This window comes from Teleopsis dalmanni, chromosome 1 (genome assembly GCF_002237135.1).
Source record: "Teleopsis dalmanni isolate 2A chromosome 1, ASM223713v2, whole genome shotgun sequence".
Taxonomy (NCBI): domain Eukaryota; kingdom Metazoa; phylum Arthropoda; class Insecta; order Diptera; family Diopsidae; genus Teleopsis; species Teleopsis dalmanni.
In genome coordinates, this window is record NC_051846.1 from 70,072,722 (window position 1) to 70,088,725 (window position 16,004).

Genomic DNA, 16,004 nt, shown 5'->3' on the forward strand with positions numbered 1-16,004 from the left:
ACATTTTAAAAAAAAATTGAATCTTGTAATCAAAGTCAAAGTTAAGTAAAAATAAAAATTACGTATAATTTAAAATTTTGTACACAGAAATTATAAATTTGATAATATCGAATTATTGAAAATTTTATTAATAAATTATGAACATTTAAAAATTGAAACTTGTAACCAAAGTCAACGTTAAGTAAAAATAAAAATTACGTATAATTTAAAATTTTGTACACAGAAATTATAAATTTGATAATATCGAATTATTGAAACTTTTATCTATAAATTGTGAACATTAAAAAAATTGAATCTTGTAACCAAAGTCAAAGTTAAGTGAGAATAAAAAGTACGTAAATTTTAAAATTTTGTACACAGAAATTATATATTTGTTAAAATCGAAATATAGAGAAAATTTTAGTTATAAATTGTAAACATTTAAAAAAATTGAATTTTTTTGACCAAAGTCAAAGCGAAGCAAAAATAAAACGTATGTATAAATTAAAATCTTGTACACATAGATTATATATACATATATTGGAGAATATCGAAATATTGAAAATTTTGCAATAATAAATTGGAAAAAAAAAACTTAACAATTGAATTTTACTAGTGGCTGTAAAGCCAAATAAAAGTACGTACAAATTATATTTTAGACATAATTGTTTGGTTGTTAATATAATAAATCTTAACAATTTCTTTTATATCGAATAAATAAATTAAAGGAAAATAAACTAAAAGTGTATTTCAACAAACGCAATCAGATTCTTAACCAAGTACAGAATTAGACATAATTGTTTGGTTGCTAATATAATAAAACTTAACAATTTCTTTTATATCGAATAAATAAATTAAAAGGAGAATAAACTAAAAGTGTATTTCAACAAACGCAATCAGATTCTTAACCAGATACAGAATTGATAAAGTACCACATAGACTAGCTACTCCTGAACGGTATAAATTCAAGGTGGGAATCCAGCACAACAACACAAGTGAGAGACACAGGTAAGAAAGATTCGGGGCTTCAATAGTAACTGAATCTCGGTTGTACGGGGTATAACTCACGTAGCTTTAATAGTCACGTGAGTCTATACTATAGTGTCGGAAACGATAGGTAGCTTTAATAGTCACCTAACGTCTCCGGCCCCTGGGCGCTTTAACAGTGAACAGGGAAGGGCGTGTGACCTGCGACCTATAACACAACGCACGTAGCTTTAACAGTCACGTGTGTCTGCGTTATATCGTGTCGGCTGTCTGGCGAATTAGTATTTATAACATCAGCTCAGCTCATCAGCGATTTAGTTTAGTTTCGATCAGGTGGCCTACGGTTCTGTTCATCGTCATCGTGAAAACTTGAAGTGATAGGGTCTCACTAAATAAATTTCTTGTGTGGACCTTGGGGACGGCTGAGTTAAACCCCAGCTTTAAACGAACCAAAATAAAGGTTCATTACAAGTGGCGCCCGAGCAGGGACCCTGAGACCAGCACTTCACGACTCGAATAGCAACTGTTTCAATATCAATAACGAGGTGATATACACACAACTAACATGGGCAGGTCGTAAATATTTTTTTCATATTTTACGAAAACATGACTTGAGAACCTCATAGAATTCGGGCTGGATACTACGGAATAATGTAAGACTTGCGGCGGTAAATAACAAACTTCGTAACACAGGGAAAGCAACATGGAATATACACGCGACAGAGAATATAGTGAAACATCAGAGCGACATAGCATGATCAGCGATACAACAGCAAGGCAGTTACATTCACATCCGCAATGTGATGTACACTCGTATCTTCCTCAAAGGAACACACAGGCAAGCGTCATTGACCAGGTCAGAAAATGGGCGATCCGGTATGATGACAACAGCGATCCATTGACGTTTATCGAGCGATTGGAAGAATTAGCGGATCTGTATGCCATATCAACGAACATGTTGCCTCGAACAATGCCCCTGTTACTAGATGGAGAAGGTTTGGTGTGGTTTAGATACAATAAGAAAGACTGGAATCACTGGGAAGCGTTCAAGAGAGATTTTCTGAAATTCTTTCTACCACATCAATATTTCGAGCGATTGGAGGACGAACTGAGAAACCGATTACAGAAACCAGGAGAGACGTTTAAAATGTATCTTTTGGAACTACAAAAACTAATGCGACACGCAGGTTTAAATCAAGAGTCACAATTAGAACGAGTATATCGCAACATGAGCACAGAGTACCAAGTATACATCAAACGTCGGAATTTCACTTGTCTAAAGGAATTAATAGCACTAGCTGAGGACTTCGAAGAACTACGCGAAGAGCAGAATGAAGTAAGTCGAGCACGAGATAGCGAGGTAATCTTCGGGCGTGTAGCAGTGGAATGTGCACGACCGCTGATAATACAGAAGACCATGAGACGCATAGCCAATACACCGAAATGTGATAAAATCATTCATAGTCCAGTCTCCAAGTCACCTTTCCGCAGCCAGCAGCAACACCAGCCAATCGCCAAGCAAACACCTGCAGAAACGTCTAGAATTTTTACTTCAACTACTGCAGCAAGCATATCAACACAAAGCGTGCGACATCGAAATGACGCGGAACAACATCATGTATCACCGCAAGATCGCAAACTAATCCCAGAAAATCCAAAAATAATTAAGCAACAGCGAGTTCCACAAGAGCAAGAACCATTACAAGTCCAATTGAAACAAATGCAACAAGAGCAAGATCCGAGTTCAATCAGGCTGCAAATACCAGAAATACAACAAGAACAAAGTCCTAAAGTCAAAGAAATGTCAACAGAGTTTAATAACCAGCGAGTAATACGAAATCAAGAAACATTGCAAGTTCAATTGAAACAAATGCAACAAGAGCATCATTCGAGACCTATCAAAGTGCAAGTACCAGAAGTACAACAAGAACAAAGTCCTAAAGTCAAAGAAATGTCAGCAGAGTATTGTCAACCACGAGTCATACAAAAACAGGAAATATTACAAGTTCAAATGAAGCAAGTAACGCAGCAACAAGATCCAAGACCTAATAGTGTACAAAAGGCGCAACGATACCGAGATCCAAGTCCCATCATGGTAGCACCTGATGTAAAACAACATCAAGCTACACAAGAACAAGCAGCACAGCACCAAGATCTAAAACATATCAAAAAACAAATACCAGAAATACCACGACAACCAAATCCTAAATTCAACGAAATGCCAGCAGAATTTGGTCAACAGCTAGATATACATGAGCACGTGGCACAACAGCAAGATTCAAGACCTAGTAGCATGGAAGAAGTACAACGACACCGAAGTGCAAGCCCTATCAATGTACCGCCAGGTCCAGATGGAAAACAGCTACTAGATACCCCAGAGCACGCAGTACAAGAAGTGTTTAACATCTCGCAAGAACAACCACCGTCAAAGACTTCGCTAATACCATGGAAGCAAAAGGATAAAATTATCAAAACGAATTCAACAAAAGGTCAAATATATGATGAAATACTTAGTCTTACCCAATCATTACCATTAACACAACTACCACAGCAAAAGGAAAAAACAATCCGCCTTCTAAAACAAGTAGGAGTATGTTACGAGTATCACGCATCGAAAAATCCACCTAGTATTCAAAGTCGACAACAACAAGTGAAACAGCGAAGTGTATTTCAACAAGACGATCATCACACCAAAGAGCAACACGACTTTTATAAAATATATAAGAGTCCAAAGCAACGTCACAGAAATCACGCTGGCAGGTAATGGTTCAGGGCAAATCACGTTTCCCGAAAGAAAGGAGGGAGTGTAACGGCCAAAATTTTGTCAACCAAAAATTTGATCGTTACAACGTCGTGGGTATAGCTGTCTACTAAACACAACACGACCACCTAACACACAACAAGTAACACTCACTCGAAGGTTCCTGTAATAAAAATTGTTAAATACTTATAAAAACATTAAGTTAAACCAACTCACCCCAATCCTCTGCCACCAACAACGTGACTTTGAATTTGACAAATCTTAAAATTGTATGAAAATCCTTGGTTAGTGCGTGAACAATTTTTGAATAAATAAGACACATATCTTGAGCTATCGTTGGGTGTTCTATTTTGCTGGAACTTTATTGGAAAATAAAACAATTTTAAAATAATTTTCTAATTAATAGAATTAAATACACACGTTCACCGGCACAACACATTGCTAACAAACAAACGAAAGCAAAACAAAATAATAGTAAAGAGACCTGTCAAACGAAGAAAGCTTTGTGCAGAAAAGGTGTAGAAGTGGATCACAACTTAGACAAAAACCACTTATAAAAGGTACTCAAAGAAATGTAAATTCGCCGTGAAACTGAACTTTCGCTCAGTGCGGTACAGAAAAGGAGCTTTAATGTTGGGTCAACAAACTTTAACGTTTTGTCAGCTGACACCGTTGACCATGGAGGGGATAAAAGGATCGTTCACCAAGAAGAAGCTCTCTTGTTTGTTCTACCGCGGAAGAAGGACTCCTGGCTCTGGTTTCCGTTGCAGCTAAAAAGTACGTGACTAAGACGGCGGTGTCACCAGTGAAATATGAGTGACTCTTCAAACTTAGTGAGAATATTTTGTTAAAAAAAAATTATACATAGAGGTTATATATATTGAAAATTTTATTGACGAATTGTGAACATGTTAAAAGAAATTGAATCTGGTAATCAAAGTCAAAGTTAAGTAAAAATAAAAATTACGTATAATTTAAAATTTTGTACACAGAAATTATAAATTTGATAATATCGAATTATTGAAAATTTTATTAATAAATTATGAACATTTAAAAATTGAAACTTGTAACCAAAGTCAACGTTAAGTAAAAATAAAAATTACGTATAATTTAAAATTTTGTACACAGAAATTATAAATTTGATAATATCGAATTATTGAAACTTTTATCTATAAATTGTGAACATTTAAAAAATTGAATCTTGTAACCAAAGTCAAAGTTAAGTGAGAATAAAAAGTACGTAAATTTTAAAATTTTGTACACAGAAATTATATATTTGTTAAAATCGAAATATAGAGAAAATTTTAGTTATAAATTGTAAACATTTAAAAAAATTGAATTTTTTTTGACCAAAGTCAAAGTGAAGCAAAAATAAAACGTATGTATAAATTAAAATCTTGTACACATAGATTATATATATATTGGAGAATATCGAAATATTGAAAATTTTGCAATAATAAATTGGGAAAAAAACTTAACAATTGAATTTTACTAGTGGCTGTAAAGCCAAATAAAAGTACGTACAAATTATATCTTAGACATAATTGTTTGGTTGTTAATATAATAAATCTTAACAATTTCTTTTATATCGAATAAATAAATTAAAAGGAAAATAAACTAAAAGTGTATTTCAACAAACGCAATCAGATTCTTAACCAAATACAGAATTGATAAAGTACCACATAGACTAGCTACTCCTGAACGGTATAAATTCAAGGTGGGAATCCAGCACAACGACACAAGTGAGAGACACAGGTAAGAAAGATTCGGGGCTTCAATAGTAACTGAATCTCGGTTGTACGGGGTATAACTCACGTAGCTTTAATAGTCACGTGAGTCTTTACCATAGTGTCGGAAACGATAGGTAGCTTTAATAGTCACCTAACGTCTCCGGCCCCTGGGCGCTTTAACAGTGAACAGGGAAGGGCGTGTGATCAGCGACCTGTAATACCACTCACGTAGCTTTAACAGTCACGCGTGCTGGTATTATATCGTGTCTATTTCAGTCAAGTGATTCCTTTGTGTCTGTGATTCCGATTGGTATTCGAACCTAGGTATCTGTAATTAAGAGCAATCAGAAGTGACGGGGTCTCACTAAATAAATTTCTTGTGTGGACCTTGGACAAGACTGAGTTATCCCAGCTATAAACGAACCGCTAGAAAAGGTTCATTACAACTGTAAACTCAATCACCACTTGAAGTATATATGTGCGGTAGCAAGTGATTCCTGTCGACTATGCCGTGAGGTGAAAGAAAGATCAGGACATGTTCTTTGCAACTGCCCAGCGGTTGCAATATATAGAGTTGTTTATCTTGGAAATAGGAGCTTGATCTCAAATCAAATAGATAAAATTAAAACCACAGCAGTTACAAGATTTATAGATAGTCTAGAATTGGGCTTTCAGACGCATAGTAGATCTTTTAGGTCGGGGTGCATTTATAGCCAATAATTTAATATTAAAAATCTGATTAAATCCGATTAATCCGATTAATACCGATTGAAAATGCCATAAGATACTATGTTATCTTAATTAAAAAGAGAAATATTTATTTTTTCTTCATACAACAGCAAACGACTCACTTGGCTTAAACATGTTCAACTGAAAAGAATTAGCTGTGCCAAAATTCTTCATCACTTCCAACTGCTATTCAGAAATGAATCTCAATGCTAAGAACAGGAAACTGATATATAACCAAATAATTCGTCCGTCACTTCTGTATGGATGTGTAGCGTTTAGCAAAGCTTCAAACACAACTATTCACCAGCTAGAAATTGCACAAGGCCAGGCTCTGAGAAGACTTTTCAACCATGGTAATAACTATGATACATTAGGACGAATGACATCCTCACGGACCTCAAGATTGATCCGATCAAAAAATACATAAAGGATAGAGCGAAAACTGACAAACTAACCAACACCGCGTTGTCAGATTTGAGAATGGTTACCGGCTCCTCGGGAAGGTATGCAGATCTGAGGTCAATTATTGCTTAGTCTGCTGAAGTGATGAACAATAGTTCATTCTGGGCTTAAAGAGGGGTTTTCAACAACATAAAAGAGGTAATATGCAAAACCAAGAAACTTGTTACAACTCTTACCAAATGGAATACAAATTTTTTATATCTAAAGTTCAACAAACCCTCAATGGGTTATATATGCGTTACATATACTTTTATTTAAAATTACATTTTAAACGAACATAAAAACATCGCATAAATAATTACAACATATATAATATGAAAAAATCCTTGTTGCGGATCTGAGATTTTTCTTGTAAACATTTCACAATATTAAGGCTAAAGCCCGCGAGATTGAGTTACTAGTGGAAGGCATGTAAAAGTGTGTATTTACATTGACTTATTCTGCTTTATTAATAACTAAAGGCGTAAATAAGAAGTTCTGAATGTAGATTGTACGACGACTCCATCGCAATAAAGTGTTCAACTTTAAAATGCCAAAACACCAAAAGGCGTATCCAGTGGAAAACAACGGCAATATCGCCATTAGCTACAAGCGGCAAAGGACAAACAACAACAACAATAACATTAACAAGAGCAGAAAAATAAATCTTTATTTTATGTAATACGGCCCTTGGCGGAACCACTGAAACATCCGCTTCGGTTTTGTTCCGTTTCGTTGGATTACATTCCGCCTTGAGCGTCAGCGAAGAAGATCCTTGTGCGCGTCGGTGAATAAAAATCGATTTAAATTTAAATTCCGCTCGGAAACAATATACCGAAGCGTCTTCTATTTAACATTGAAATATTGCAGTCGAATTAAATGTGCTTTATGCGTACGCGTAAGCTAAGGAATTAAGCACTAATAGATAATTTTATTGTTTCTTTAAGACAATAAAATAAATTGCACGAACCTAGGAAAAACAAACTTCATGCCAGACAATAATTAAACTATGAAGCCGTGGAAGCAATGCGATAGTCAAAGGACATTGTCTGTGAGTAGCTAATAAATTCTAGTGAAGTATCCTTAAAGCAAATTAAATCGGTTTAGCTGCTTTAGAGCAAATATCTTTAAATATCAAGAAATTATTTAGTAAGGAATATACTGAGTTTAAGAGTTTAGTATGTTTAGTATGTGAAGAATGTAGATATTCAAATAAAATATTGAAATAAATTATTTATATTAAAATAACTGCAGTTGAAATATATTCTTGAATAATTTTAATTATATTTTTATTAGAAAAGTTAAATTTATAGCAAAGTTTTATTATAACTATAAAAACATCAGTTGAAATGATTAAGGCAATTGCAGTGTCAGGCGCAAGTATTTTCCTCATTGTTTCATGAATATTTTCCATTTTTGTTATTAAAAATAAAATAATTTTAATTAAAAGTTTTCCAACTTCGACAGTTTCATTTCAGTTATTTTAGTTTTATGGAGTGTTATATAAAATATATGTGCAAATATATTTGAATATTAGAATTATTTAGAAAAATACTAGAAAATTATAGTTAATGCATTTGAGAATTTAATTTTCATTTAGAGTTTAAATTAAATATTCAAGTAATTATGTGCATTAAGAACTACTATTACTGCTAAATAAACACAGCTAGATACAAATAAAATGAAATTTATTATAAAAATATATTTATAAAATATTTTTGTTTTTAAACTTTGTTAATAAATGCTATTAAAACTTGTGAAATTGTAGTTAATTGCAAAACTAATTAGTATTTTAAAATTTATATTTATTTTTCATTATATGAATGAGATGTATATAGTAATTCTAAATTATATGAAACTTACTGTTTATAGGTATATTAATAAAAAAATGTGTTTTATTTGCTTCCAGAACAAAGGACCTACTCCGTTCCTTTTTCTTAGTTAACTTTAACTTAAAATTAATTTTAGTGTTAACATATAAATAACATACAAGTCAAGTATGCATTTGAGTCAGTTTGCTAATGAACACTGACTCTGAGTTTCAGATTTGGTAGGGTATGAGTTCAACTCTTGGTACGTGCAGTCTAAAAAATTATTTATGAATTATTAGTAATATATTATAAATTATATTTATTATATCTTATCAAATTAATCTATTACATGTCACGTTAGTAATACATATATATAATATACGAAATATATGTGATATTGTTATTTATTATATTATGAAAATAATTTATAATACATAAAAGAAAAAAAATTAAAATGAACTATTAATTTATTGTTATTTATTTATATATAATATTTAATTATAATATATTATCAATATATTAATAATTTATGATGATATTGTTATTTATTATATTCTTAAAATAATTTATAATAATTTGTTATCGGGCTAATTGGTCAAATTTAAAAAGAAATAAAAAAACACTAATTTATTATTTATATTTAAAAATCATTTATACTTTATTAAAAATAAGTCTTCCAACAAATGACTATCGAAGATAGTCAAATACAGGAAAAAATACAGTAAATAAAGTATAAACGATTTTCAAATATAAATAATAAATTAGTGTTTTTTTATTTCTATTTAAATTTGACCAATTAGCCCGATAACAAATTATTATAAATTATTTTAAGAATATAATAAATAACAATATCATCATAAATTATTAATATATTGATAATATATTATAATTAAATATTATATATAAATAAATAACAATAAATTAATAGTTCATTTTAATTTTTTTTCTTTTATGTATTATAAATTATTTTCATAATATAATAAATAACAATATCACATATATTTCGTATATTATATATATGTATTACTAACGTGACATGTAATAGATTAATTTGATAAGATATAATAAATATAATTTATAATATATTACTAATAATTCATAAATAATTTTTTAGACTGCACGTACCAAGAGTTGAACTCATACCCTACCAAATCTGAAACTCAGAGTCAGTGTTCATTAGCAAACTGACTCAAATGCATACTTGACTTGTATGTTATTTATATGTTAACACTAAAATTAATTTTAAGTTAAAGTTAACTAAGAAAAAGGAACGGAGTAGGTCCTTTGTTCTGGAAGCAAATAAAACACATTTTTTTATTAATATACCTATAAACAGTAAGTTTCATATAATTTAGAATTACTATATACATCTCATTCATATAATGAAAAATAAATATAAATTTTAAAATACTAATTAGTTTTGCAATTAACTACAATTTCACAAGTTTTAATAGCATTTATTAACAAAGTTTAAAAACAAAAATATTTTATAAATATATTTTTATAATAAATTTCATTTTATTTGTATCTAGCTGTGTTTATTTAGCAGTAATAGTAGTTCTTAATGCACATAATTACTTGAATATTTAATTTAAACTCTAAATGAAAATTAAATTCTCAAATGCATTAACTATAATTTTCTAGTATTTTTCTAAATAATTCTAATATTCAAATATATTTGCACATATATTTTATATAACACTCCATAAAACTAAAATAACTGAAATGAAACTGTCGAAGTTGGAAAACTTTTAATTAAAATTATTTTATTTTTAATAACAAAAATGGAAAATATTCATGAAACAATGAGGAAAATACTTGCGCCTGACACTGCAATTGCCTTAATCATTTCAACTGATGTTTTTATAGTTATAATAAAACTTTGCTATAAATTTAACTTTTCTAATAAAAATATAATTAAAATTATTCAAGAATATATTTCAACTGCAGTTATTTTAATATAAATAATTTATTTCAATATTTTATTTGAATATCTACATTCTTCACATACTAAACATACTAAACTCTTAAACTCGGTATATTCCTTACTAAATAATTTCTTGATATTTAAAGATATTTGCTCTAAAGCAGCTATGTTAAACCGATTAAATTTGCTTTAAGGATACTTCACTAGAATTTATTAGCTACTCACAGACAATGTCCTTTGACTATCGCATTGCTTCCACGGCTTCATAGTTTAATTATTGTCTGGCATGAAGTTTGTTTTTCCTAGGTTCGTGCAATTTATTTTATTGTCTTAAAGAAACAATAAAATTATCTATTAGTGCTTAATTCCTTAGCTTACGCGTACGCATAAAGCACATTTAATTCGACTGCAATATTTCAATGTTAAATAGAAGACGCTTCGGTATATTGTTTCCGAGCGGAATTTAAATTTAAATCGATTTTTATTCACCGACGCGCACAAGGATCTTCTTCGCTGACGCTCAAGGCGGAATGTAATCCAACGAAACGGAACAAAACCGAAGCGGATGTTTCAGTGGTTCCGCCAAGGGCCGTATTACATAAAATAAAGATTTATTTTTCTGCTCTTGTTAATGTTATTGTTGTTGTTGTTTGTCCTTTGCCGCTTGTAGCTAATGGCGATATTGCCGTTGTTTTCCACTGGATACGCCTTTTGGTGTTTTGGCATTTTAAAGTTGAACACTTTATTGCGATGGAGTCGTCGTACAATCTACATTCAGAACTTCTTATTTACGCCTTTAGTTATTAATAAAGCAGAATAAGTCAATGTAAATACACACTTTTACATGCCTTCCACTAGTAACTCAATCTCGCGGGCTTTAGCCTTAATATTGTGAAATGTTTACAAGAAAAATCTCAGATCCGCAACAAGGATTTTTTCATATTATATATGTTGTAATTATTTATGCGATGTTTTTATGTTCGTTTAAAATGTAATTTTAAATAAAAGTATATGTAACGCATATATAACCCATTGAGGGTTTGTTGAACTTTAGATATAAAAAATTTGTATTCCATTTGGTAAGAGTTGTAACAAGTTTCTTGGTTTTGCATATTACCTCTTTTATGTTGTTGAAAACCCCTCTTTAAGCCCAGAATGAACTATTGTTCATCACTTCAGCAGACTAAGCAATAATTGACCTCAGATCTGCATACCTTCCCGAGGAGCCGGTAACCATTCTCAAATCTGACAACGCGGTGTTGGTTAGTTTGTCAGTTTTCGCTCTATCCTTTATGTATTTTTTGATCGGATCAATCTTGAGGTCCGTGAGGATGTCATTCGTCCTAATGTATCATAGTTATTACCATGGTTGAAAAGTCTTCTCAGAGCCTGGCCTTGTGCAATTTCTAGCTGGTGAATAGTTGTGTTTGAAGCTTTGCTAAACGCTACACATCCATACAGAAGTGACGGACGAATTATTTGGTTATATATCAGTTTCCTGTTCTTAGCATTGAGATTCATTTCTGAATAGCAGTTGGAAGTGATGAAGAATTTTGGCACAGCTAATTCTTTTCAGTTGAACATGTTTAAGCCAAGTGAGTCGTTTGCTGTTGTATGAAGAAAAAATAAATATTTCTCTTTTTAATTAAGATAACATAGTATCTTATGGCATTTTCAATCGGTATTAATCGGATTAATCGGATTTAATCAGATTTTTAATATTAAATTATTGGCTATAAATGCACCCCGACCTAAAAGATCTACTATGCGTCTGAAAGCCCAATTCTAGACTATCTATAAATCTTGTAACTGCTGTGGTTTTAATTTTATCTATTTGATTTGAGATCAAGCTCCTATTTCCAAGATAAACAACTCTATATATTGCAACCGCTGGGCAGTTGCAAAGAACATGTCCTGATCTTTCTTTCACCTCACGGCATAGTCGACAGGAATCACTTGCTACCGCACATATATACTTCAAGTGGTGATTGAGTTTACAGTTGTAATGAACCTTTTCTAGCGGTTCGTTTATAGCTGGGATAACTCAGTCTTGTCCAAGGTCCACACAAGAAATTTATTTAGTGAGACCCCGTCACTTCTGATTGCTCTTAATTACAGATACCTAGGTTCGAATACCAATCGGAATCACAGACACAAAGGAATCACTTGACTGAAATAGACACGATATAATACCAGCACGCGTGACTGTTAAAGCTACGTGAGTGGTATTACAGGTCGCTGATCACACGCCCTTCCCTGTTCACTGTTAAAGCGCCCAGGGGCCGGAGACGTTAGGTGACTATTAAAGCTACCTATCGTTTCCGACACTATGGTAAAGACTCACGTGACTATTAAAGCTACGTGAGTTATACCCCGTACAACCGAGATTCAGTTACTATTGAAGCCCCGAATCTTTCTTACCTGTGTCTCTCACTTGTGTCGTTGTGCTGGATTCCCACCTTGAATTTATACCGTTCAGGAGTAGCTAGTCTATGTGGTACTTTATCAATTCTGTATTTGGTTAAGAATCTGATTGCGTTTGTTGAAATACACTTTTAGTTTATTTTCCTTTTAATTTATTTATTCGATATAAAAGAAATTGTTAAGATTTATTATATTAACAACCAAACAATTATGTCTAAGATATAATTTGTACGTACTTTTATTTGGCTTTACAGCCACTAGTAAAATTCAATTGTTAAGTTTTTTTCCCAATTTATTATTGCAAAATTTTCAATATTTCGATATTATCAAATATATATAATCTATGTGTACAAGATTTTAATTTGTGCGTACTTTTTATTTTTACTTAACTTTGACTTTGGTTACAAAATTCAATTTTTAAATGTTCACAATTTATAAATAAAATATTCTATATTTCGATATTATCAAATATATAATTTCTGTGTACAAAATTTTAAATTTTACGTACTTTTTATTTTTACTTAACTTTGACTTTGGTTACAAAATTCAATTTTTAAATGTTCACAATTTATAAATAAAATATTCTATATTTCGATATTATCAAATATATAATTTCTGTGTACAAAATTTTAAATTTTACGTACTTTTTATTTTTACTTAACTTTGACTTTGGTTACAAGATTCAATTTTTAAATGTTCACAATTTATAAATAAAAGTTTCAATATTTCGATATTATCAAATATATAATTTCTGTGTACAAAATTTTAAATTATACGTAATTTTTATTTTTACTTAACTTTGACTTTGGTTACAAGATTCAATTTTTAAATGTTCACAATTTATAAATAAAATTTTCAATATATATAATCTCTATGTATAAAATTTTTTTTTAACAAAATATTCTCACTAAGTTTGAAGAGTCACTCAAATTTCACTGGTGACACCGCCGTCTTAGTCACGTACTTTTTAACTGCAACGGAAACCAGAGCCAGGAGTCTTTCTTCCGCGGTAGAACAAACAAGAGACCTTCTTCTTGGTGAACGCTCCTTTTATCCCCTCCATGGTCAACGGTGTCAGCTGAAAAAAACGTTAAAGTTTGTTGACCCAACATTAAAGCTCCTTTTCTGTACCGCACTGAGCGAAAGTTTAGTTTCACGGCGAATTTACATTTCTTTGAGTACCTTTTAGAAGTGGTTTTTGTCTGAGTTGTGATCCACTTCTACACCTTTTCTGCACAAAGCTTTCTTCGTTTGACAGGTCTCTTTACTATTATTTTGTTTTGCTCTCGTTTGTTTGTTAGCAATGTGTTGTGCCGGTGAACGTGTGTATTTAATTCTATTAATTAGAAAATTATTTTAAAATGATTTTATTTTCCAATAAAGTTCCAGCAAAATAGAACACCCAACGATAGCTCAAGATATGTGTCTTATTTATTCAAAAATTGTTCACGCACTAACCAAGGATTTTCATACAATTTTAAGATTTGTCAAATTCAAAGTCACGTTGTTGGTGGCAGAGGATTGGGGTGAGTTGGTTTAACTTAATGTTTTTATAAGTATTTAACAATTTTTATTACAGGAACCTTCGAGTGAGTGTTACTTGTTGTGTGTTAGGTGGTCGTGTTGTGTTTAGTAGACAGCTATACCCACGACGTTGTAACGATCAAATTTTTGGTTGACAAAATTTTGGCCGTTACACTCCCTCCTTTCTTTCGGGAAACGTGATTTGCCCTGAACCATTACCTGCCAGCGTGATTTCTGTGACGTTGCTTTGGACTCTTATATATTTTATAAAAGTCGTGTTGCTCTTTGGTGTGATGATCGTCTTGTTGAAATACACTTCGCTGTTTCACTTGTTGTTGTCGACTTTGAATACTAGGTGGATTTTTCGATGCGTGATACTCGTAACATACTCCTACTTGTTTTAGAAGGCGGATTGTTTTTTCCTTTTGCTGTGGTAGTTGTGTTAATGGTAATGATTGGGTAAGACTAAGTATTTCATCATATATTTGACCTTTTGTTGAATTCGTTTTGATAATTTTATCCTTTTGCTTCCATGGTATTAGCGAAGTCTTTGACGGTGGTTGTTCTTGCGAGATGTTAAACACTTCTTGTACTGCGTGCTCTGGGGTATCTAGTAGCTGTTTTCCATCTGGACCTGGCGGTACATTGATAGGGCTTGCACTTCGGTGTCGTTGTACTTCTTCCATGCTACTAGGTCTTGAATCTTGCTGTTGTGCCACGTGCTCATGTATATCTAGCTGTTGACCAAATTCTGCTGGCATTTCGTTGAATTTAGGATTTGGTTGTCGTGGTATTTCTGGTATTTGTTTTTTGATATGTTTTAGATCTTGGTGCTGTGCTGCTTGTTCTTGTGTAGCTTGATGTTGTTTTACATCAGGTGCTACCATGATGGGACTTGGATCTCGGTGTCGTTGCGCCTTTTGTACACTATTAGGTCTTGGATCTTGTTGCTGCGTTACTTGCTTCATTTGAACTTGTAATATTTCCTGTTTTTGTATGACTCGTGGTTGACAATACTCTGCTGATATTTCTTTGACTTTAGGACTTTGTTCTTGTTGTACTTCTGGTACTTGCACTTTGATAGGTCTCGAATGATGCTCTTGTTGCATTTGTTTCAATTGAACTTGCAATGTTTCTTGATTTCGTATTACTCGTTGGTGATTAAGCTCTGTTGACATTTCTTTGACTTTAGGACTTTGTTCCGGTTGTACTTCTAGTATTTGCAGCCTGATAGAACTCGGATCTTGCTCTTGTTGCATTTGTTTCAATTGTACTTGTAATGTTTCTTACTCTTGTGGAACTCGCTGTTGCTTAATTATTTTTGGATTTCCTGGGATTAGTTTGCGATCTTGCGGTGATACATGATGTTGTTCCGCGTCATTCCGATCGCACGCTTTGGTTGTGATATGCTTTCTGGCCCAGTATTTGAAGTAAAAATTCTAGACGTTCTGCAGTGTTTGCTTGCGATGGCTGGTGTTGCTGCTGGCTGCGGAAAGGTGACTTGGAGACTGGACTATGAATGATTTTATCACATTTCGGTGTATTGGCTATGCGTCTCATGGTCTTCTGTATTATCAGCGGTCGTGCACATTCCACTGCTACGCGCCCGAAGATTTCCTCGCTATCTCGTGCTCGACTTACTTCATTCTGCTCTTCGCGTAGTTCTTCGAAGTCCTCAGCTAGTGCTATTA

The 16,004-nt window shown here is 32.3% G+C and overlaps 2 protein-coding genes across 2 annotated transcripts in view; one reads left to right on the forward strand and one right to left on the reverse strand.

Annotated features, from left to right (window-relative positions):
* Positions 1-715, forward strand: part of LOC119684235 (general transcriptional corepressor trfA-like) — a 4,091-nt gene extending 3,376 nt beyond the window's left edge. Inside the window, exon 4 of the mRNA XM_038098243.1 lies at positions 708-715. Coding sequence (XP_037954171.1) covers positions 708-715 — 8 coding nt within the window. The remainder of the gene's footprint in view (positions 1-707) is intronic.
* Positions 716-14,528: 13,813 nt separating this feature from the next.
* On the reverse strand, positions 14,529-15,572 carry LOC119684246 (putative mediator of RNA polymerase II transcription subunit 26). The gene is made up of 2 exons (XM_038098254.1): positions 15,442-15,572; positions 14,529-15,399 (listed from the first exon to the last, which is right to left on the reverse strand). Exons 1-2 carry the CDS (start codon positions 15,570-15,572, stop codon positions 14,529-14,531), a joined length of 1,002 nt encoding a protein of 333 aa, XP_037954182.1.
* Positions 15,573-16,004: the final 432 nt, after the last annotated feature.

Coding starts and splice junctions, on each gene's coding strand:
- LOC119684246 (XM_038098254.1), bottom strand. CDS start 15,572: ATGCAACAAGAGCAAGATCCGAGTTCTATCAGGCTGCAAATACTAGAA. Junction 15,400..15,441: donor ATACGAAATCAAGAAACATT/GCAAGTTCAATT, acceptor GCATCATTCGAG/ACCTATCAAAGTGCAAGTAC.